The sequence below is a fragment of the Tachypleus tridentatus genome, chromosome 6 (assembly GCF_004210375.1).
Source record: "Tachypleus tridentatus isolate NWPU-2018 chromosome 6, ASM421037v1, whole genome shotgun sequence".
In the NCBI taxonomy this organism is placed as follows: domain Eukaryota; kingdom Metazoa; phylum Arthropoda; class Merostomata; order Xiphosura; family Limulidae; genus Tachypleus; species Tachypleus tridentatus.
The window spans coordinates 17,662,576-17,689,149 of NC_134830.1; the positions used below are offsets into that span (position 1 = coordinate 17,662,576).

General features: G+C 29.9%; 1 protein-coding gene across 11 annotated transcripts in view; it reads right to left on the bottom strand.

Moving 5' to 3' along the window:
• The window catches only part of tw (Protein O-mannosyl-transferase 2), a 78,017-nt gene that overhangs the window by 34,904 nt on the left and 16,539 nt on the right, over positions 1-26,574 (bottom strand). For all 11 annotated transcript variants that reach the window (XM_076503528.1, XM_076503529.1, XM_076503527.1 and 8 more), the window contains exons 4-9: positions 26,041-26,145; positions 22,535-22,643; positions 15,977-16,085; positions 12,179-12,244; positions 10,808-10,901; positions 4,812-4,918 (exon numbers count right to left, since the gene is read on the bottom strand). In XM_076503528.1, the coding sequence (XP_076359643.1) occupies positions 4,812-4,918; positions 10,808-10,901; positions 12,179-12,244; positions 15,977-16,085; positions 22,535-22,643; positions 26,041-26,145 (590 nt within the window). The remainder of the gene's footprint in view (positions 1-4,811; positions 4,919-10,807; positions 10,902-12,178; positions 12,245-15,976; positions 16,086-22,534; positions 22,644-26,040; positions 26,146-26,574) is intronic.

Here is a 26,574-nt window from a genome sequence, read left to right on the forward strand (position 1 = left end):
TGCCACATCAGGTGTTACAGATGAAGACAGTGCTGGTGTTTCACAACTACAACCACCTCTTTCAGTAACTGATGGGCTTCCAGTTTCAGCTACAGAAAACATGGCTCAAGATACTTTTACATCAATATTTACATGCTGTAGATTCAGTTTTGCCAACACCCTCAGTTTCCACCACAGGCAGCATTATGACACAAGATGATCCATTTTCAATAATTCCAACTACTGAAGAGCTTTTTACTGACACTGCATTTGTTTTGAACAGAACATTTACAGGATTAGAATGCAGTAAAGCTGCATAAAACCTGTCTTCAACTTGGCAACAAATCATTTTAAGCCATCTCCAATATATTATTTTCCTATTTTCCTCAAACCTACTTGCATGGTTCCTACCAATTGTATTCTTATAATAGTTTAAACAAATATGAATGTCTTGTGTACAACCCTCATTTACATTGCCTTTTATACATACATTGTGCACTTTTTGCAAAATGCAGAGAAAAGCTTGGTATATCTGTCAGTGACTCATTCACAAAATGGTATTAGCTTTAAGAGAAAACGAGGGAGCATGTTTCCACTACATACAACACACTCTAGCAATGCAAGACAGCTGCATTCTAGTTAAGACACAAAAACCTATCAGGTACACTTACACAGAATTTTGATAGTGAACATACAAATCACTGTTAAACATACTGTTAAAATAATTACACAAGCAATACTTTATTTGAGCAAACCAGGAAATAGCTTTACAAGGAGATGATGAGTGCCTAGTTGGAACCTTCTTGGAACCTTTTGGCCATACTAAAACTACCAGCTGAATCAGATAGTATTTTGTCAAAATAAGTATCCTCATCATTGCAGCAAAGTACCAAATACACATCTGTCAGAATACAAAATGAACTAATCTCCATCACTGGAAACATGATTCAAGAAAAATTTGCCAATGATATTTGTTAAGCCAAGTATAACATAAACATGGAAGATGAAGTGACCATGCACAAAAGGGAGTATAAGTCAATTTGTATTTGATATGTAACCGAAGACTTGAATGTTTGCGAAGAGTTTTTGCATTTTGTAAGTTTATTATGAAGCACAAAACAGCATGTCTAGCAGTAGAGTTGGTGCCAAAATAGTGGAAAGAAATCATGAACAAAAGCAGTCATAAACTCAGACCTTGTCATTATTCATCCATGTTAGTTACACCTAACACACTTTGGATAAATTGAAAACAATGAATGTTTTCTTCAATTACAGTCCAAATAAAGAAGGTTTACTGAAGCCTATCATTCAGCAGATGGTTTCAGGTGCAGAGAAGAGAAAACCACTGCTTGACCCATATGCGTCACAAGATGGGCAGCATGCCATGGTACTTACAAGACTTCTACCGAGCATACATCTTTTTGATTATAACTTCTGAGTACATGACTTATGATATAAATATTAAAAACCTACCCCTAAATGACCAATGGGACAGCCACACTAAAACAAAAGAAGTGGACTCCTGCAAAGCATATCATCATATGATTTAATTTTAACATGAGCCTTTCTGAATTAGATGGTCTGAGCGATCAACTGCAGGAAGCATACAACTCTTAATGTTTACAATGCTTACAGAAAGATAAGTTTAATGTGACTTCTAAAAATTTAAATAATCTCTTGTCTAGGCTCTCTCTGTCCATTGCTTAGCATAGAATGCCATCACTTTATTTGTTACTGTGCTTGTCTAGAATTTTGAAATAACAATTAAATTTTGTCTTAATAGTGTGTGCTTTAATGACCATTAAAATTTATAAGGTATGGTATAAATATGTATTAGTACTTTGTTGACTTTATTTCCAGCTTTGTGATATGTTTGACAATGAAAAAGAAGGTAATATTGATCTACTAAGGTTAACATAAATATATGCTGGTTTATAATGCATATCTGAGCACTAAATTTCAGATATCACAAAATATGTTTGACAGATTGGATTATTAAAAAAAAACTCCTGCAGACAGATCTTACTTAATTCAAAATAGTGAAGTAAAAGTTTATAAACAATACATAATAAAAAAAACATACTGTTTTACATGTGAACTCTTCACAACTCCAGTTTTAAATTTAAGTAAAAAGATGTAACAAGACACCAACGAACAGTAAAAGAACTGACCAGTAAAAACAATTTGTACCTGGATCCTAGGCCTAAATTGATATGGGTAATATTTTTCTAACTATATTTTTGGTCAAGTTCAATTTATGTCTTATTATAATTTGCCTTCTTTTACTTGTATGTTTTGTTTGAATAATAATAAATTCAATAATATATGCAATTAAAGTTTTTCTGTTATTGAACAGTTTGTCATTGCAAAACTCCTAGCTTCCCACACTCACTAACTCTAAATATCCTTACATCTTCTAATATATAAATATTCCTGGAATTTTAAAACATACTTAATATAATCCAAGATGATTATCACAAAACGATAATGAAAAGAAATTACAAAAAAAATTCAGGTTTGTGACTTGTTCCTAAATTCTGTAAAGTTTGTAGAAGAATCCTTTGTTATTCACTATGAGAGCTTCTACAACTCACTACTTCAGAAACTATACCTCAATGCCTACCCAAGCTTTTAGATTTTACACTTTGCTTTACTTTTACTTTGTATTAGAAAAGCTACTTTAATTTTTTGGAACTTAAACCCTTATTGAACCAATGCCAAGGAACAGTTTTATATCTATAATACTTATTTGTTAATATAATAAGTTAAATACTTACAATGCCCCCTACCATCTTATACCTATAATTACTGTATTCTTCACAACATGTGATTAATAGCAGTCACTTTTTCAAATCTCATTCTTAACCTGATGATTGCCTAAGGAGGTTAAAACATTGCAACTTCTTTTGTGCTTTTCATATAAAAGTTTTCATACCCATATCAGCTGGCTCTACTATACACACACACTTCAAATGGGTTCCTCATCATAATGAATAAAATTATTGACTGGTGATTTTAGGCAACAGATGACTTGGTCCTCAGTAGTGACAGTATCCATTAATTGTTTCTCAAGGATTTTGGTCTTACAAAACAGGTAGTTACTCTCACTCTCCCAAGCAACAAATGATCTATTGTCCTTATAACCAGTCAATTTTTATATTAATAACTGGACATAGTCCTGAGGATAAGACTCCCTACATTCTCACTTGTAAAAGGTTTGGCAAGTTACAAATCTGGCCTGGTCAGTGGCCACCAAGAAAGAATTAAAAAGACATACATACCAAAGGATGATCCTGACAACTCTAGGAGAGTGTAATGAGAACACCAAAATAGATTATGAAAAAATAAAACAGTAAAGTATTCCAAAAACTGGTTGGAGCTACAAGAGATATGCATGACAGTTACAACAACTGTCTCATTTACATTATCTTGAATTCTAAATAAGCAGATGTAAAGAGAGGAAGAAAAGTTTAACCAAACATGGCATCATCAACCAGCAGATGGTATCCTCTGTTGAGTTCTAGAACACATCAGTCTCTTATGTAGTACCAGCAGAGAAGGGGTATTTGTCTAGACAATTGTGAAATCAAAGGACCATAGGGGTCACCAAAACTATATCAAAAAGAACAGCAATGACAAACTGCACTGTAAAATTTTGATACCAACCACAGAAATCCAGTAATTATGTTACAAAAGAATATCTCAAAATTTCATAACAGAAAAACTGCTAATGGGACAAAACAATAAATCAAGAAAATAAGAAATCTCAAGAATATTAACATTTTGCAGATGTCTGAGAGTACCAGCAATGAACAGTTATTAGGAGAAGTTGGGAGATGTAAAGATTCCAGAATTAAAATATACCTGAAAAGAAAAAAAAGTAAAGAGCAGAAACGTTTTTTGGGAATTAGGCTAGCTGAAAAATCCTTCTCTGTGGATACTGAAGGCAAATGACCTAAGCAAAAAATTGGTAGAGTTCAATAGCATGGCAAAAGACATGCATTGTGCAAATTCAACATCTTTGCATTTTTGTTTGTTATTAATCACAAAGCTATACAAAGAGCAGTCCATGCTCTGCCCACCACAGGTACCAAAATCCAGATTTAGCAGTATAAATCTTGACATATATACCATTGTGCCACTGGGGGTCAGCATCCTTATAACCAAGAAACTCACCAGGAACAGCAGTAAACAACTTGTAATTAACAGCCTAAACAGCATGGACTGGAAGTGCAATTTACTGGATATTCCTGTAAGTTAGAAGCAGAATGCATTAGGCCTCCAAGATATATTTATTGAATTTGAAACATTTATAGAAACATTTGCAGAGTTAACATTAATTTCCAAATTAATTTTAGTAAGCAATGTTAACAGCATAACTTATAATTAAAAGAAATCTGAATTACAAGAGGAAAACAAAACTTCTGTATGTTTTTCTGATATAGGCACAATACATCATACAGAAAGTAGGAAGTGGAGAACTCTGAGTAAGTTGACATATGCTCAGTATTGTATCAAGGACAATCACAGTCTAAAGTAAAATGATTGTTGACAGCAGAAGAGCAAATGTAACAAGGAATGGTTTTTGGCATTTCAGAGAAAAGTCCAGCTGATTTGAACCGAGAATCACTTCAATAAATATGAAAGCCTGATTTTAAGCAATAAGTCAGCAAACAAGTGTGCAAAACAAAAATACTTTATACATGAAGGCATTTGTTTTTATATTCCCACAAAACACACAAACAGAAAAATACATCACAGTGAAATGCATTAACATTCTTTCAATGCACAAATAAAACAATAATTTTATAATGAAACTTTAGATAGCTTACCTTTTATATAATATATGAAGATGAATATAGAAAAACAGTGTGTATAGCAGTCCTGGAAGGATAATTAAACATAATACCCTGGCAATAAAATGTTTCAGAATGTGAACCTGAAAGAAGCAACAAGCAAATTAGCTTTTAGAATAATTAAATATCATAGTTCAATCAAAAGTATATTAAGACCATGCAGTAACTTGAAAATAATTCAGAATATGCAAAAGAAATAAATGCACTCATCAAAAGAACATACAATTTATACTATCAACAGAGAAAAACAACAAATGTCAGAAGATACTGTAAATGTATATGTACACAATTTAGGTTGTGTTCTTTTCTACATGAAGGGCCTTAAAAGTACACACATCATTGCTCCAACCTGCATTTAAATTTTACATAAATTGATCATAACTTCAATTCAAGCCTTAACAATTGTTGTACATGAAAATCAATGATGTATATAACATCTGGACAACTACAATGTCACTTGTGTCCCAGCCAATCTAATGAGCCCAGGTTTTGGACAAAAGGCCTCATTATCACTGGATATGTCAGAGTTAGTGTGGTTGACATGTTTTAACCTCTCCTTTGTTTTTAATTTTGAATTCTGAGAATTACATATTTTTATATTTCTAGGAGTGATATGGGAATTTAGGTTTAAAGAAATTTTGAATCAATGGTAAGAGTGACCTTATGGGTGAAAGGCAGCTAATCTGCTTGAATGTTTATTTTCCTCATGGTGGTTGTGATTGTCAAGCTAGCAATAAGAGAAGGAAGAGAGAGAAAGCTTGTAACACGTGGCGATATTTTGACACGTGGTTCATATGTGTGGCAAATTGATTGTTGTTGTGAAGGAGATTGGTAATGTCTCTATGATGATGTCAGTATAATACTGAAATGGTTGGTCCTGAATAACTGCTTGTTAATGTTACCCCTAACACCTTGGTAGTGTTTGAGAATTTGTAACACTTAGTAGAAAACATAGATCTTTACATGTGTATGAAGTGTAAATTAAAACTCATCATACACTTGGGAGATCAATAATTACAGATTTCATTATGATTTCTATCAAGAAATTAGTTGCTGAAGATCATTAAACATTATTTTTAAAATTATTGTTCTGATAGATGTTGAAACTTTTTCCTTTTCCAATGTGCAAAGTGCAGATAAAATTTATTTATTTATTCGTACTGAAAAATTCATAGATAATACATTCAAGATTTGCTTCTACATGACTTTCTTTTAAAGCAGTAATATAATGTAATGAATTAACACATTTCCTTTAAAAAACTGACAAAATAAGGATCACATTTCTTGCTAACTTTGGTGTATGTAAATATAACAAACTTTGTAAAAACTACAAAGTAAAAGTACCTTTATACCTTTTTCCACAGACTCAGTACAAGATACACATTTTGATACAGTATGTATACCTTCACAAAATTTGCAAGATTTTAGAAAAGATAACAAGTTTTTCGTGTGTATATAAAATCATATTTTGTAATGAAACATCTTTACTAAAGATTTGTTTGTTAAAATGTCGAATCTGTTTGGTTACTAGTCCAAGTGAGAAGAAATTTCATGTTATAACTAAAAAAATATTCTTTGTCTCCAAAATCTCAAATATTATTTGAGTAATCTCTCAAACCTCCTAAATACATTTCAAAAGTTTATTTTCAGTAAAGACTTTATATTTTATGTTACTTTCTATACCCTATCAGGGAAGTCTGTCAATTGACTGACCTCATAACCATCATAAAAGAAAAAAGGAAATAAATATAAATTATGTTTCTTTCCATGCTAGAAAAACTATATATTATAACACAAAAAATACAAATGTTTAGTCTTAGTAGCTTAAGTCTCATATTGCTGTATGTTTATATATATATATATATAATTATTATTATACTTGTTTGGTTTGGTTTGTTTTGAATTTCGCACAAAGCTACACGAGGGCTATCTTTACTAGCTGTCCCTAATGTAACAGTGTAAGACTAGAGGGAGGACAGCTAGTCATTACCACCCACTGCCAACTCTTGGGCTACTCTTTTACCAATGAATAGTGGGATTGCCCGTCACATTATAATACCCCCACGACTGAAAGGGCAAGTATGTTTGGTGCAACGGGGATTTGAACCTATGACACTCAAATTGCAAGTTGAATGCCCTAACCACTTGGCCATGCTGGGCCATTATTATATTACCCTCCCAGTTATGCCTAGCTAACATTACATAACTTACACTAATGTGATGCATGTGCACTCATGTTACCATAGTCAATAACATAAAACTGACATGGTCTTGGCTGTGTTTTAGTGGATTAGTATTTTGTAATATATAGTAACATTTAATTTACATTATATATGAATATAGATTATTACCATTCAGAAATAAGTTATGAAACTTATTTTTCTTAAAATAAATAAAGAAATAAAGCAAATAATTATCTCTTCTAGTGATGACCTTTGAACTTGGTTGCTGCTGAACATAGGTTGCTAAGCCTTTTAAAATTTTTGTATCTCGAAATGGCTGCTATGGGTATTATCACTTTTTCTAATAAGCAGAGAACAATGTTTTGACTTTCCTAAGTCATCTTCAGGTTAAGGAAGAGAGAGTTTGAATGTGATTGTTGATTTATAAATATAAAAAAACACCTTTATACCTACCTATACTAATTAATAACATAACATTCACCTGCAATGCCTCTTACAATCCCATACCTGTTTATACTTTTGTCCCTAAGACGTGTTCATCAATGGTCACATTCAAACTCTTTCTTAACCTGAAGATGACCTAGGAAGGTCGAAACATTGTTCTCTGCTTATCAATAAAAGTGATAATACTCATACCAGTCATTCTGAGATACATTTTGATTTCAAGTGGGTTTCTCATCATCAAGAATTACTTTTAAAATTTTGCATGTGAAGGATATCAAAATTTAAGTTTTATATAAACAGTTGAATATCCAAAAAATTAATAAATAATTATACTGATACCATAAAAATCCATTATAATTTATTATGCATAGTAACTAAGCTGTATGTAGGTTACAAAAATATAAAACTTCAAGCAGACTAAACACACAACCTACATCCTTGAAATCTTGGATTAAAAGAACATGGTAGTCTTTTCACAGATTAAAATGGCTGCAAAAAAACACTAAGGAGACATCCTGAACTGTCAATTGGTTATCCACCTGTCATTTATTGTAGTAAGAGTATATAAGAGACCGTTTCTAAAAATAGAAAGAGATGAACGGGGCCACTGTGTTTGACTTAGTGCATAAGCCATATATCAGCAAAATACAAACATACGATGTACTTATTTTATATTCTAGTTTGTCAATATTGGTAATTTCAGTTCCTAACTTCTACAAAACTACAGATTTAGTATTTTGACATCACAACATCTAATTTTAACTAGTTCTGCATATATTTTTACCATGTGACTCACTAAAATTTATATTAAGATGGGTTCTTTTAAAATTTACTTTTAAATTAAGAAATGAACTCGTATATTATTAATATAAAAATTTGAATTATAATCTACAAATTAATTTCAAACTTACTGACAAAAATTCATAAAGTAGTAGTTCAATAAAATTTTGAATACAAGTTAACAAACACGATAACACAGCTCTTGACCCTTAACCTGTCACAAAAGGGTTAAGAGGTACAAGAAAAAATATAAACACTAATGTGTCAATTTTTTTTATTAAACTTTCAACCTTGTGGTATTTTAACTTACCAACTATCTTAATAAGTCATGTTTGGTGAAGCAATAAACAAGGCTCAGCATGTTATGTCTTAATAAATGTTTTTGTGTAAACTAAGTTTGACTCTTGTCATATTCTAATGAAATTTAAATAACTGTATTAAAGCTATAATTTTCCTGGACTGAAAACATCTTTCCAATAGGTACTTTCCTTATCTCACAAGATTAGCTTTTCCCAATTTTTTATTTCTTCTTTATACAAACTTTTTAAACAATGCATAACATAAGCCTTCTACAGCCCTCTATTGGAAAACATATTCCAACAAATTTCTCATGAAAATCGTTATGCATCATCTGTCCACCAACAGGAGAGCACCAGGATCACAAGAAGCATGCAACCCCCTCTATGTGCCACTACCTCATAGTATTAGCTTTTCCCATTTTTTGCTATCCTCTTTATTCAAACTTTTTTGATAATGCATGCCATAAGTCTTCTGTACTCCTCTATTGGAATAAAATATTCCAACAAGTTTCTCACAAAAATCATCATGCAACATCTGTCCACCAATAGAAGAGCACCAGGATCATGAGATATGTGAATCCCTCTATGTGCAACTACCTACCAGAAATATATTTTCAATACAGAAAAATTACAACTTTGATATGGTACTTCCTCCATTGACAAGATTAGCTGGAATCCCACACTGAAAAGGAGGAGGGATTTGTGCAATGGAAGAACTGATGTATCCCCCCCAAAGTATCTGAAAAATACTTCAGGAGATGAGAGAAACAAATGATCAGAAAAGGAGCACTGTATCACTGTTAAACCACGTATCTTCTTGCCCTGACCAGCTCAGAACAAATATGTCAGACATGTGCCATGGAGCACATCTGAATGAGGAGGAAAAGTCAGAAAAGTGATCCCAAATGAATAAATATGGAAACTCAATTGAGCTCCCACTAGATCCAAGCCCACCAGGTAGTCACCAAAAATGCTGTTGGTGTACCAAGAGCTGTAATGAAAAATGACAAACCACAAGAAGGAGAAAAAGGCAAGGATTGGGAGGGGGATTGTTTGGAAACAGAAATTGGTGCCACACTCTTTTCCAAATTGGACAAACAGACCACAAGGATAGTTTGTTGTTGGACTGAAGCTACTCTCAACTCCAAAGACTCTAGGATCATGTAAAACATGAAATGTCTCAAAAACGAGGCCATCCAAATGTCCCATAAATAAGGAGTTGAAAGTCAGGATCATGAAAATATAACATCACAAACAAAAGGTCCCAACAATGACAAATAATCCACATTTTTAAGGCTAGGGCCACAGATGACAGACTGGCTAATGTGGAAGTGAGGAGGGAGGGAATGTTCCTAGAAAAACCCTCAGTGTTTCTGTAAAGAGCCTCACACAGGAGATGGATTAAGAAGCAAAATTAATCATGGCACAACACAGGTAAATCAAACACTTCTGACAATAAAGTGAATATAAATCCTTGAAATAAAGTAAGTTAAAGTAAACCACTTCAAGAAGTAAGAAACAAAAAGAAAGATGTCTAAACTCAAGCTTTGCCAAACAAGAAGTGACAGTTTGGTAGTGGCACACAGAGTTAGTCGCATGCTTCATATGATAGTAGTGCTCTCCTCTTAATGGTGAGACGACACATGACGATTTGCATAAGAAAAATCTTGAAATCTTTTATTCCAACATAGGGGGTGGAATACTTGTAACATGGATTATAAAAATTTTTTTAAAAATTCACATACAGAGAGCAGCACAAAATGGGAAAAGCTGATCTTGTAAGAGAAGAGAAGTACTGTATCAGAAACCAATCATAATTTAAGTTCTTATATTCTTTTTCTATGCCTACAATAAATACACCTTACCACGCCATTGACCCAACAAATGTCTAAACAAAGTAAAAACATAGACCTTTAAGTAAACAATTCACCAACAAATTAAGGAATAAATACTTTTTCTCAATTCTCGTGTTTATGGATCTGGCATTAGAAAATGTATTTTACAAAAGTTTAATTTTCTACCTAAATTTAAAACAAAAACTACTTGTAATATACAACTTCAATGAAAACTCTAGGAAAACTTGAGTATTTCATTATAAAATACAACTGTTTTTCACTTTTGCATTTTATATATCATTTAAACATTTATTATAATTTCACAACAAATTTGGAATTAGTATAATTTTTTATAAAACAAGTTTTATGCTACAACATACATCAAAAGAAACAAAGATAATTTCTTAAAAAAAAAATATTCACAAAGATACCATGGAAATATCCAAGTTACCAAGAAGCTCCCACAAGTCAATCACAGTATGAACTCCTACCAGCAGGATCACAAACAGTCCCACAAACTTCACACTAGTTAAACAAGAAAAAATTAAAGGTTATATAAGCCTGCATCCTTTTAAGAAAATTAGCCATAACTATGAAATGTTTTGGAATTGCCTAAATCAGCAAGGGACAAAGATGTCAGCATGTTTGGCTGGACTCATATCAGTAGTAATACAGTATTTCTTTCAAATAATAAACATTATACAAAAATCTGATAGATCATACAAAATTAAAATCTGTTTATTCACCACAGGAATGTCTTAGATACTGTAACTCTTAGCTACAAAAATAAATTTTATGATGCTCAGCTCAACAAATGAGCACACACCATTACAGACGCTACACCGGATCCATATTAAGAAATTAACACACTTACAAAATCCTAATGAAATATCACTGATAATAACATTAACTGATACAATAAAATAAGCTTTCTACATTTAATTTAAAGTGTACATCTGTTCTTCTCAACCACTAGTTGTTTTTTTTTAACTTTACTCCTACACTACATGCATAGTTGACACTTAATCTGAGAGAATAAAAAAGAAGTCTTCACATCAACAATAATATTTGAAAAGTCTTTTCTTTTAAATGCATTTAATAATCTCAAAAACTTTGAATTACAAGAACATATAACAGCTATACTGACTTCCCTATATATAAAAAATTCATCTGTTTTACTTGTTTTCAGATATTTTTATTTCAGTTTAAATTATATTGATTACCCTCTTTACATGATGAGTTAAGTTTTGATTTAAGTTTCTTCTTCTATTTATTTCACATATTAACTTATCCTTTAACAACATATTTGTTTCTTACAAGCTGAGCTGTTTGTCATAGTACATTTTTTGCTTATGGTCCAGTATATTTTAATATTAATATATAAATGTAATATTTCTTAGCACTTCTAAAAAACAAAACCTATACACTTCTATGTATACAAATGTAGTACTGAACTTCCACAAATCCAACATTAATTAAAATATCAACTTATCATATTCATTAATGGCTTAGGGTTTAATTTATTCCAATACTTAAAACAAATTGCCTTTTTTTCCTCTGGTCATATTAAAAAGAGTAATACTTACATGAACAAATGAGCACACACCATTACAAAGGCTACACCGGATCCATAATAAATAAATTAATTACATAAGAGAATGTCAGAAGAAGTTCTATTCTATAATACTCATGATGATTAGCTTTGTAGATTATACATGTTTTATTTTGGTCAACCAACTTTAACAATGGACTAACTTTTCAATCCAATCATTTAAAAAATAATGCTTTAAAGAAAAACAAACCTTATAGAACATGCCAAAAAGACACCAGTCCAAACTAACCAAAACCACCACGAAAATGAAAATGGTCTGAAAAGAAAAATTAAATATAATTAACAACTATTAATAATAAAAAAATATTTTATCTAAAAAGCATATTAAATATAAATCAGAAGTTCAAAAAGATATAATAAGATTTAAATTAGTTACTTTTCATGTATTCCATTCAAATAAATAAAGGTCACTTAGGTATCTCCAGTTCAAGAAAAACAGCTTAAAATGACTAAATAAATTTACTTATTTCATAATGGTGTTATATGTAAGTACTACACATGCATATCTCACTCTCCTATAATATACATTCCATACACGATCATACTGATCTTTAATGGCACCCCATACATGATATAATTATGTGCCCCTCTTCAAAAGCATCTAACCCATCCTATTGATCTTGAAGTTTCAAGTTAATTGTCTTAACTGTTAACCTTTGTCAAACACATTTTAAGTTTTATTGCTGCACTTTTTACCATGATAACAGTAATCCTTGCATTAAAAGCAATAATTTTTTTCCCAAAAAGTTAACAAACAGCATATAATATAATGTTATATTTCACATCAGTTCTTGAGCAAATTTTAGATGTTTTATTCAACTGAAGTTTTGTTAGACTTATCTCAGAAATTTATAATTTTTAGATTTCAGCTGCTTTTCTTAAAAATGTATAACAATAAATAAAAAGTATGTATAAAAACAAGAACTTCCAGTACTCAATGAGCATTTGAGCAGTTTGCACACAAATAAAATCACTTGACATCCTACCCTAAGCCTCATCGAGTCTCAGAAGCCAGGGTGTGGAAAGTAAATTAATGTGGCTTTCATATATGCATTTCAAAATACTATATGTATATATATCAGACACTAAAAGAAAATTTTCAAAACTACTATAATTTATCCAGCATTCTAAGTAGCCTAAAAATAGGTAAAAAAAAAAAAGTTACTCTTCATAGCACTTAATCCGATTAACAAAAACCAAGCGATTTTTCTCAAGTGAAAGACAATAGCAGGAAAACTTGTACAATTTACATAAAAAGACTTTTCTCTTTCTTTCAGTTATAAACATGTTCATAAGCCATGTCAAACAATTAGCAAACAGTCTTACAAATCAGGAAAGGAATGTGCCTTTTCTAGTGGGTTTGACAAATTTAGTAATATCTTAGCAAATAAGAAGATAATTTCAAATTTTAGGTTCTTAGTTATTTTTATGTATAGTATTTATGTATTTCAGAAGTTAAAAAATGCTCAAGTGGAGAAATCAGAGCTCAGATGCATCACATGACAAAAACATGAAGTTTGAGATTTTTTTAACTACTAATTTTTAAATTAAAAACTTAAATACTGTAAACATTATTGTGACACTAAAGTTGAATGCAACATTTAAAGATCATAACATGCTCATTTTGGCCCAGTCATATAAAACAACTTAAAGTTACTGGTTTCATTTATTTTGTTATACAGAACTGTGAAAAAGTGTTATAACAAGAGAATATCCTTCCATTCTATGAAGCAAATTCTTTTTTTGCCACTACAGAATGTAAATTTCAACACCATGATAATGCTTCACTGATCTATGTTAGCAATTGAATGAGCTTGCATTAGAATACTTATCACTCTAGATTTCTCATATACTTGTACCAAGGGTATGTCATATGGGTTTTGCTTGAATGAACATACTGATCAAACTGTCATGCAGTGTCGTAACTATATAGAAAGGTGATAATATATGGTATTGGTATTATGCTAGAAGAAATCAATTTATTAGGACTCCACAAATAAATCTCGATAAAAACAGTGTTTCACACTATATATTAAGTTTAATTGTCATGCCATAGCCCAGTGCAGAGAATTGTCAGAAGAGCAGAGAGTTCATATAAAATCTTAACATGATGCTGGTTGGACTCTCTGACAAACTGCTGCCGATTTGAAATGCTCCTCCAACACTACCAAGCACACCCTAGATCATAAGACCAAAACATTAAATTTGAAGAAAAGGAAAGAGGAAACAGAACATCTAAACTCAATGATACCAGTGTTAGGTATCTTTGTTATGCAGCCTTTTGGACAGCAGGAAGGCTGCCATTTATCTCAAGCAAGAGATAAACGACCATATACCAAATGACAGAAAAATGTCCAAATCCATAGTATAAAAAAAGTCAAGGAAAATGGAATATCTGCTTGCGTAGCTGTTAAAAAATGTTTACTGTGATATCCAAATAGTGTCAACAGACTGAAATGTGTTATGTATGGATGAGTCCAAGTCATAAATATTTGGTTCAAAGTATACACTGTATGTCTGGCATGAAGCATTGGGGAGCCAGTTGTTTTTCTGCTGAGGCAACAGGTGATATTTACAAAATATATGGAATAATGTAACAGCATTAGTACCATCATATATCAGTGGTTTGTGTATTATTGGTAAAGGATTCTTCTACCAAGAAAATAATGACAACAAATGCTCATCCATCCTCTTCAGAAATTACTTTATTAAGAAAAAAGCTGCTTGAATCATTCAAGTGATGCAATGGCTCCTGCAGAGCCCTGACCTCAACCAGATTGAAGAGATCTCAGGTTTGATAAATCGAAAACTTGACAAATCAAAAGTTACTTCCAAATAAATTTATGGGAGTGTATTAGAAACATTTGGAGCAAAATCCCCAATGATACTTTGTTTAAATATGTTGCAACAATGCCTGAAAGACTGTATGCAGTTATTAAAGCAGTAAGGAGATACTGCAAATATTAACTTTTTACTAAAACCGAGCACTTTCACCAAGTTTCTGTTGTACTAAATATAAAGATTAGTAAAATGTTGATGTTTCACCTGTGACTGACCTTCCACTGTTCTTTGAAAGTAACCTGAAATCTCACTTTTGACTTTTCCTACTATATTTACACAGTACTGTACAAAAATGTAAAGATGATCAGCTTTTTATCTTTAGCTCTTATCCAGTCAATAGTGTTCCCTTTCTGTCTTAACTTCAATATTATTACATATCATTACACCTGTTTGCAGAGACCAGGTATTAGTGAGCTAGATTAATCTTTGAATAACCAAACCAGTATGAATATTTCTATCACACTAAGTTCTCGTGGAAGCTTGAATGACATGTAAACATATTTACGCAGATATACAAGTATTTTTCATTGAAACAGGCAGTTATTTCTTTACACATTGGAAATTACCCTTCTTAACTGTCATGTTTTCCTTATGTTGTTTGCATACTGCTTTTAACTTTATCATTTTTTGAAGTACAGTTTATAAGATGGCATGCTGCATTTTTAAAATCTGTTTACATGTAAAAACATTTTTTGTTATAAAGGTCAGTTACAAAGAGCTATTGATTAGTTATGTGATTTAACAAGCATTACTATTGAAATCACATAACTAATCAATAGCTATTTGTAACTGATCTTCAAAAGACAAAAAATATTTTGATGTGTAAACAAATGTCAAAAATACTTAAACTCTTTACCAATAAATTACAAAAAATTGTAAACTAATTTTTCAATAACTTAAGAATTAAAATAAGGCTACTCCTCTTATTTTATATCTTTCATTAATGCATATTGGTAACTATAAAACTATTACTTTTTTGAATGATAATTGCTTTTCCAAAATCTTTCACTAACTGTTTCAAAACATTTGAGTTTTCTTTTATTGTATTTAGGAGATGTACATGAATCAAATTTTCTTATTATACATCTGACTAAAATATAAAAGCTCTTAAAGAATAAGCCAGAATAATAAATTATTTAATACTAACCTATTTTTCTTTGTAGAGAACCTCACCATACCCAAAACTGACCCAATAATGAAAAATTTTAATATTGGATCTAATAAAATGTATTGAGAAAGAGTCAGAACACCAACATCTGAAAAATATATCAATAAGTTTTAGAAACTTAACAAATGAACTGCAATAGATCAACAATGAAAAATTAATTAGATAACAAAAAAAACTAACTTTTAGACCATCATATTTCTTGTAAACTACTCCAAACACACACACTTTGGTTAGTTTAGTTATAAGCTTGTACAGTCTGTAAAAGATTTTAATACCATCAAAAAACATATTTATTCCTGATGTGCTTTGCCCTTATTATCCTAACAAACAACTTTTAAAACACAACTGTGTAAAATATATCACATAATCAGCAGGCTATAAAACTGCCAAAGAATATTTGAAATGGGGAGAGAGTACAATTAAACACAGTATATTCAAAGTTACTTTTCTCTGTAAAGCAGTAATTTATTTATTTATATTATGGACACAGAATATTAACAACTTAATGGTGGCAAAAAGTAAAATATGATAACACTTTGAAGTTCATTTGAAAAGAACCCACAAAACTTTCAAAATTGTAATTTAAAAATGATTTTTGCATATCTAGGGAAAGTTCAAATTTCAATGAAATACAAGGTTTTGTAATTATGTAGAGCAATTTTAACCAAACTCTTTATTATCAAGTAACAATTTACTAAAACATAAAATGCAAAATTTTATAGGCACAAATATATCAATATAATTATATTTTTTAAAGATTTTTAAACTGGTATCAAAATATATGATACAGCTTTAGCAATCAAAAATGACAGAAATTATAAGAGATAAATCATTTACAAGAATACATCAGAAGCCATCTTAATGTACAATCTTGTATATGTTTATTCAACCTATTTAACAACTATCAGCTTTCTTAAAGATATGTAGCATTCCCTATCTTGCACAACATTTTTTAGTTCTTCTATCAAAAATATTCATGAAATCAACATTTCCTTGTGCAAAATATCTTTATTTGTCTGCTGTTAAAAAAATTTGCTCCACATGTTTTGGAAGACAACATGATCCATCATTTTCAGAAGAAAAATGGGGACACAAGAGGTTTGTGAATGTTCAAAAGTAAATGTATATGTACAATTAGAATATTTTAGAGGTACCATTTACAAGAGAAAATTCCAGAAATTCAATTTTGGGGCACCTATGCCTAAATTTATATTTGCAAATTTACTGAAAGTGTGTACAAATGTTTTCAGTTTATTTTCATTCATTAAGTGTCTTAGCTCAATTTATACCACAATACATTTCTCTAGAACTCCTATCATTCTATAAGTAATATTTTTAAATATCTTAAGCATAAAAGAAGTATTCTACACATAAAGTTAGGTACTCTATCCTTTTCTTTTATGCATATAGCTAATAAAGGTAAACCACTTTCCAGTGCAACATTTTCTATTGTTGAACCTAAATCATATAATATTCGTTTTCTATGTTTCATTGTACATTCTCCTCTTTCTAACTGTTTTTTACAACTATGCACTTCCAAGTTTAAGATTTAAGAAATGCATTTCTTTAAATTCACAACACTTAGGAAACTTAACATGTCTTGTTTGACTTTAAGCATTTTGTCATTTCTTTTACCCCTCAGCAATTATTAAAATGTATCCTCAATAGGTTCCCATTCATTCATAGCAAATATAAAAATAATTGATTCACAGAAAAAACTTCAAGCTTTTATGTTTCAGCACTCAAGAATGATTATCAAACATGAGAATTCTATTTTTTGAATAACAGTTAAAGGTCAAATTCCAAATTTATTAAAATATATTTATGCCATATTTTTCTTTTGAGTAATTTTGTTTATTAATGCACTGAATAATTGTTATATTGTACATAACCCATCAAGCATAGAAGACAAAATTAATTTACACTGTATACTAAACATAAAACTTATGTTTAATACTTGTATTGTGTGTTAACCAAAGAGTCCCTTATCATGATTTTAAATAAAAATTTGTTTCTCCCCATATTTAGTTACAATAAATTATATTTACACAAACCACACTACTTAAAGATAATTTTTCCTCTGATACCTAGACCAACTAATCAAACAAAATAACCATAAAAAATCATGTTACTGTAAGATAGCAAAAAGATTTGTTTGAATAGTTTGAAGTGATGAATAAAAAACAAAACATTTGCTTAAAAAAATCCATTTCCACTAAATTATATTTATATGAACAATAGTTCAAACTAGTTTTATCAAAATTCAAGTTAAACTCTAACAACTTAAGAATCCAAAAAACCATAAGTTATGAAATAAGTTTACACTACTTTTGGGATTAAGATTAAAGAAACTACTACTAATGTGATCTGAGGAAAGGTTACATACTTTGTAATATCTATCTACAACATTTATCTTCTTGATCACACAGAAAAAAATGTTCAGCAAGAACAAGCCCAAAAAACAATCTCATCATATAACTTTTGCAACCAAAATTATCAAAATTTGAGAAAAATAAGTTAACCAGAGTGAAATTTAACATATCTTAACAACTAAAAATCTTTAACTAAAATTCCCTTGCCAAATCACTTTTAATACATTGTGTGAACTATTTAAATATCAATCTACAAAGCTAAACATTTTATTTCTTTTGATACATAACACATGAGACATAATGTGGTGATATGTATTATTTATATATACTTATCCTAACTCTGAAATAACCTTATACATTTTTGTGGATCTCACAAACTCATTTTGTGAAACAACTCCAACTGTTTTTAACATACTTTTGACAATGATAAATCAAATGAAATAAATAAATTTTATCACTGAAAGTTCACTATAACATATGATTACTTATAACACCATATTCTGTTCTTGTATAAGTAAACAGCATAACTCTATTGGAGATATAATTGATGTTGGACAAAACACCACAACCAGAATGGAAAGAAACAATAAACACAAAGACTTTAATAGTTAAATTAAGCATTTCTACCATTAAAGCACAACATAATAAAAAATAGTGGGAATAAGAAGAGAATGCATCACTTAAACATAACTTCTCTAACTTATTTATGTCTATCAGATACTGATTTCACTTTTATCATTTTTATTCTCCAATTTTCTTTAATCCCTAATATTTAAGTCAAATTAATAAACAAATCAATACTAGTGAAAAGTAATTACTAGATGACCAATTAGATATTTGGGACATTTACAGCAGCCGTGAATAATATTTACTGTCAACACCCTTGGATTTATAGGCACATGAAAAATAAAGTTGAGCAGAGACAAAATGATAATGTAACTAATTTGATCTTAGTTGGCAAGAAATAATGTCTGGATTGTTTTAAACCAAACAGTAAGGCTTTAAACTTATTTTATGTAAGCACAAACATAAAAGTTCATATTTCTTCTCTGCATTCTATAAAACTTGGAGTGTTATTAAACAGGTGTGTTCAAAGCACATATTCAGCAGGTATATACTATACGTTTGTTATTTAAAATAAGTGAGCCACAGCATAATATATGTCAGTAATGCTTCTACTTATTTCAAACTGTAAGCACTTCAATCATCTACCACTTCTTTGTATACACTAAAACACTCTCTCTTTTGTATACACAATATTAGCTATGACCCTACATCTTAAGGAAAGGCTCAATGTTAATCGTAAAGTTATCAGATTAATCAAAGTTCTAAAATATATAACATCACCTAAAGGAAAAGCTAAGAGATGAATTTTATTTTTTTAAACATTTTTTCAATTCTTGATGAGTTACTGCTGGTTTAAAAAAATTTATAATGTTTTAATTCTACTAGTACATAAGTCAACCAGAGTGACAAAATTACAAACCACAAACTCTACAATCAGTTTTCATATTCTACTGTACAATGGATTTTGACTTGTCTAGATTTTTACTATTTTTTTCTTTTCAATGCTCTTTAAGCCAGGGAAGGTTGTTAACAGAGACTGAGCTTAGTGGCAGTTGGTCATGTTAACTCTCTCAACATAGGTTCAGTCAATTTCACTGACCACATAACCTCTTTGTTACTCATTTAAAGTCTTTATAGATTTAATAATTCTAACTTTATATATAGTACGTATATCTTCACATAATTTGAGATTTTCAGTGAATATTATAAGTATTTCACAAAAAAAATCATATTCTTATGAAGTATTTTTAAAAAGTAAAATAAAGATTTGTCATTAATATATTAAGTAATCTGTGTGAAATGTAATTTTTGTGTTAAGATTAAAAACATTTTTATCATCTTAAAAATCTCAAATTTCCTTTGTCTAATCACTAAAACCATTCTAAATAGATTTCAAATGGGTTTTTTTCTGTAAAACTTTATATTTTATGTTATTTTCTCTGCCTTAAATCAAAATTGGTCAATAAATTTGACCAGCCTTGTAACCACCAAAACAAAATAATTGAAATAAGTTTAACTACTGTTTTTTTCTTTCTAGAATGATTTCAAATTGTAACATGGAACTAAAATTGTTTATCCAAAGTTGTTTTAAGCACATAACAGTATACATCTATTTATAATTAAATTTTATTATTTTATTGCCTTTTAAACTGTGTTTAACTACTATTTATGCCATTATAAGTTGTAAATTACTTAGGACATATGTAGCTCATGTAATGCTGTTAAATTACATTATCCATGTGCATGCCTTTTGGTTCGTGAAACTTTTTGGTTATATTATTTATTTTACTTTATATACTCTTAACTAACCTAAAAAGATCCCTACTTTTATATTTTAGTTACTTTTATAGTAAATAATAAAGAATAAATATGCAAAACAAGAAATAAAGTACTTACCCAATCTTTTATTTATTGCTGTCAATTATCAAGGACATTTAAGCCTACTTTTGTTATACTAATAAATTTTATTTAATTAAATAATGCACCAAAGTACACTACTAATAACATACAAAAAATAGACAATTTTTCCCTACCTCTCACAATTTTTCTGGCTTTTTTTACAATGTAAAAAAGAGCCATTACAAATTCATCCAAACTAGTCATTAAGTTTCTCAATAGATTGTTGCTTGTATTCTCAATGAAATGTGAAATTGACTATTATCTGTCCAGAACATGACATTATGCTGTACATCATTTGATAGATGAAAATGCTGACCTTCTACTGGTTATATGTAATATATTATATGTAAGAGAACTATGATCATATCCTGAAATAGAGGATGTAAGGTGGGTGTGACAGAAAGGGCTTGATATCTCTGCAACAAATAAAATTGAAGGCTATAAAAATATGGTTTGCCAGACAAATAATGATCCAATAGTCAGAAATTTACATTTCATTTCTTATCATTTGAAGGGGTGGTGGAAAAATAGAGAAGATAAGATGCTCAGAGAAAATATATCACATGTCACACTATGCAAAATTCAGGATTTTTTAAAACATATTTCCTTGTAGAAGTAGGAACTTAACACATATATACTGTTAAAATACAGAATGTTAGCTAAGATTTTATACTATTCTAATCGTCATAACGTGGTTTAGTAAAATTTTGAATGTAAGACGCTAAAACTTTCTCTCATACATAGCAAAGTATACCCAGATTAACACTTTCCCTCCCATGCCACTCATACATGAGTGATGTGATTTTACGATAATGTACCACATCACTAACATGTGAGTGACACTCAACATGATAAATTCACATCACACAAATGTAAATCACAGTACTTTAAATTTGTAAGGTGCTATTTGAGTCTGGTTTGTAAAGTTTATTATTAAGCTTTTGTTATGGTTTTAAAATAGACAGAAGAACACTTACTTGTATACACATGTATTATAACATAATAAAAAGAAATTACATGTGTGTGTATATATACTTATTATAAAACAAACGTTTAAATTGTAAATCCTTGTCAAAAATAATTTTATTTATTCACTTCTCACTAAGTTATTTATTACAAAACAAATTATACCTTTTGTTAGAAAAAAAATCATGCAAGGGATATGGTTCTGAAAGTAAATGGACTTTCACAGAGGCCATATATATATATAATGTATAATTATAATACACTTTTGGAAATTAACAAAACCCACACTCATACCCTAAATTTGGCAAAAAATTACTATTTGGTATAAAAAAGGAAGTTAAGCCAAACAAACTTTCACAAATCTGGCCTCAGGAGCAAATGTGTGAAAAGAGTTAAGAAGAAACAGGTGAAGACCACTGCTAGTATGTACTTGTAAAATCATAGGTTGTCATTAAGAATATGTGACTATACTTACTAATGCAGGACTAAAATGCAGTGAGGACATTAAATCAATAAACTTACTTTTTTTCAAATAATAATTTTTTTCTCAAAGATTGAGTTTTCCTCTTGATAAAAGTTGAATACTTAGATCTGGAAAACTGTTGTTGACATCTAAATAATTGATAAGTACCCAATCCAAAAAATGTTATTAAAATTTTCTAAAAACTGCATTACAAACATACAATATTACAAAGTTCACTTCATAATGGTGACTAGTAATTAAGCAACTTACCAAACATGATAAAACTAGCACCTAATAAGGCAGCAGTCAAGGAATGTGTCATTTCCCAAACAATGAGAAAAGAAAATGGAACAATTAGAGCACCTAAAGTAACACAAAACTGAAACAGAAATAAAAGAAAATGGTATAATTACTCAATCACACAGTCACAGAAGTTTGTAACAAATCAGACCCAAACAAAAATATAAGGATATTGAGAAAAACAAACACTGTTACATCTACAAAAACATTTCAATAATCAGAGCACATTCAACTAACATCAGACAGTACAAAGTGACAGAAGAAATGCCTATCTATTTCCCCTGCTTGATCGATATAAATAATTTTCACAAAATTATCTTTCAAAATTGCTTAAAATCATAAAAATCATATGAACACATTTCAGGAAAATAATTTCTGATCAGTTATTAGTGCAAATTAATAAGTGATTGATATAAAAAAAGAATCTTTTTGGGAATAAAAAATTCCAGTTTTACATGTTAAACCAGATCCCAACAAAACAATAAGCACATTGATAAGAACAAACATTGTTACATTTATGAAACATTTCAATAATCAGAGCACATTTACATAGCAGCAGCAGATGGTACAAAGTGACAGAAAAAATGCACATATATGGTCAATTTTACAGACTTGACCATTAAGGCATAAATAATTACTTAAAATTATAAAAATCATATGAACATATTTCAGGAAAATCATTTCTGATCAATTATTACTGCAAATTGACACATGATCAATATAAAAAAAATCTATTATAAAAGTTGTGAGATGGCTTAACTAGGTAGTGAAAAACTTTATTATATTATTACTTTACAACATTTTGACATGATTTTGTCACCTTTGGGTATAAGTATTTTACAGAGATATATGTGTATATGTATATGCAGTACAAAACAAAGATATCATAAGACAAGATATTTCTTCATAGTCTAAAATACATACTTGATATTCAGTCAAGTCACCTCAAAACTTTTATTTTCATAGTTCTGTATAGAATTGATTTTAAAGTCCATTTCTGCTTGCAACTAATATAATAAAAAAGTCATGATTTTAATATTAAATTTTTTACAGAATGTCCAGTTGGAGAAATTTTGTAACATTAGTTTTCTTTCTTCAAGCAGCACTTAAATTCCTTGACAGATTGTTTAGGCAAAGTATTCATGGTGAAACTTTGTAGAATGAACAGCAACTGCCTGTTGTGGAGACACAAGTGTAGAGAAAGACTTGAAGACGAAAGGCAGAAGACTTTCAAAACATCACCCTCTTGTATCTCTACAACAGGCAGTTGCCATCCATTCTACAAAGTTTCAGCACTTAAATGATATCACAGTGATACTCTGTTAATTCTATGTCTATTTAAAGTGTATACATGTGTGTTGAAGACATAACAACTGGGGTGAAAAACAAAAAATTTGTTCTCTATGTCACTGTGATGTACTCTGATGAATACTCACTTTGAAACTAGTAAAGGCCACCAATTTTCACATTTTAAAACAAATGCGTGATCACTACGTAATAACTATATATCCAAGTAATCATCCTTCAGTTTAACGACTAAGTTGATTGCTAATTACTGTTCATCTTCAAAGATACAAAAAAGTAACAGCTCATAATCAATTATCAACCACTTTACAGAAGTTGCTTGACAATCTGATTTATCAACTTTATTAATGTTATATACGTCTGACTAATCAGACTTGGTCAATAAACAACCACCTTTCAAACAAGTTGCTTGATAATATGAATTAGTAAAGTTTTTTAGGTATGGAGGTCTAACTCATCAGACCTGATTAATTAACAGGTTACCTCAAGATGGCTGGTATGGGTATTAAAACTTTTAATAATAAAGCAGAGAAGGATGTTTCGACCTTCTTAGGTCATATTCAGGTTAACAAATAGAGTTTGCAACATTTTCTAACTCTAAGTTATGTTTAAGACAACAAAATGTGCAGAAATCCATTAATATGCAGCAGGTGTGTTCATACCTTTGTCAGGAAAAAAAAAAAAAAGAGAGAGAGGGAAAACATGGAACAACTTTTCCATTCTTCATTACTTATAGAAAACTAAATAACTTTAAAAGATGTGACTATATTATTTTTTTTATGTAACTAAACCTTTTTAATATCCTGGCTATAGTAAAAGAAGTTATCTCACACACTTGGCATCAATATGCTCTCCCAGTAGTTTACTTTATCTTTCCTTTAACAAGCACTCTTTACATTTTAACTATAGAAAAAATTTAAACCATAAAGTTTAATGAAAAATTTCCACACTGACTGTAATGTGTTGGAAAAACCTTATCTGTGTAAAATTGAAAAAATGAACTTTATAATAACGTAAAACAAAATTTAGAAAGATATTTTCTTGGTTCATGAGAAAAGCAGTTACTAAATATTCAGGACATATAGAAATCTTTAAAATGTCACCAAACAATGAAATATGTTCCATTTTATAACTTAAGACTACAGCATATTGTGAATAATAATGAGACAAATAATGTCTTCATCGTTTGCCAGAGTATAATAAATAAATATATATATATATATCGTGCTTGTGTATGTGTGTGCAGTTCTGATTTATTTCCTCATTCACATAAACTGATAAGAAATGAGACATTTTACATTTCAGAGTGAAATGATGTAACAGAATACTTCATCGTGAATTAACCTGAGACATAAACTGCTTTCCAAACCATCTGCAAGCCATTACTGGTGAATGCCCAAAACTGACTCATTCTTCTAATATATTTGTTTTCTAAATATTCAAATAATTCTACATTCAAACATCACTACCTATGCACTGCAGAGGATAATAAACTAATTTCAGTATTTCTACTGTTCCAATTTGTGCTAAAGTAAAAACTTTTAAAAGGCAGTTCCCTAAGTTTGCTAAAATAAAAAAGCTGTTTTTTCCCCAATCAAGTACTCTTCTAACTGTGAAAATCACTTTGACCCTTAAGAAGAATCAAATTTAGTTACAGAAGTAAACTGCTATTTGTAAAACATTCAGTATACTTGGCTTATAAATTCTTGATAAAAGTTTAATAAGGACATTGATGAGATGCAACAGTTTTAAGTGGTAAGAGAATCAGCTTATGTTTTAGAATTTAATTTGAAAAAATGAATATTTAATTTTTTTCTATAATCTTTTGCACTTTTCTCTTAATGCATTTTCTTACATAAATTATCATACTTAAGATAAGAGAAATTTCTAACTTCTAATGTCAGAGATATAACAAGGAAATACTTAGGGCAAAAATACAGTACCCATAAAAATCAAAGCATAATTTTAAAGAACAATTATGCTGATTATGTTCAAATAACAAAATACAATTGGGAAGTATTTATTCTGCATCTGGGTTTTCTATTAAACTGGCATTCATTCATTGTAATATCACAGCTTTTTTCATACCCTGTTGAATAATGTTACCACTTTATTTTTAAAGGCCATATTAATCTAACAAAAATATCAGCGTGTACATAAATCAGCCTTACCAATCTCATACCAATGTAGTTATGGTCACCATATTTATCTCCTGGTTTATTAAATGGAAAAGTTCCATTATAACCAGTTAATTTTCCAGACAATCCTATAAGGATCTGAAAAACAAAACAAAATTGTTACATGAAATGGAAATATAAAAACGTCACAGTATCATATATAAGGTTAGAAAAAAGGTTTACAGAGATAAATCTCTTTTTTATTATTTGTTTGTAATTTTATTAATCAAGTGTTTCATATATTTGATCTTTAACACATTGGCTCCCACATAACCCACCAATGAGTTGTGCTCTATTTTCTTTTTAGAGGGCCATTTATTGGCTAGGACACAATGGCTACATATACACTCCCCATAGAAAAATAACTGTAAAATAACTAGAGGGACCCTGGAAAATATCAGCAGAATAGGCTTAGGAGCCAACATTTAAATAATTTCACTACATATACTAATATCCACTACTAACATAATATATGATCTTGAGATGTTTTTCTAATCTACAAATAATGTGAAACAGTTATTACGTGAA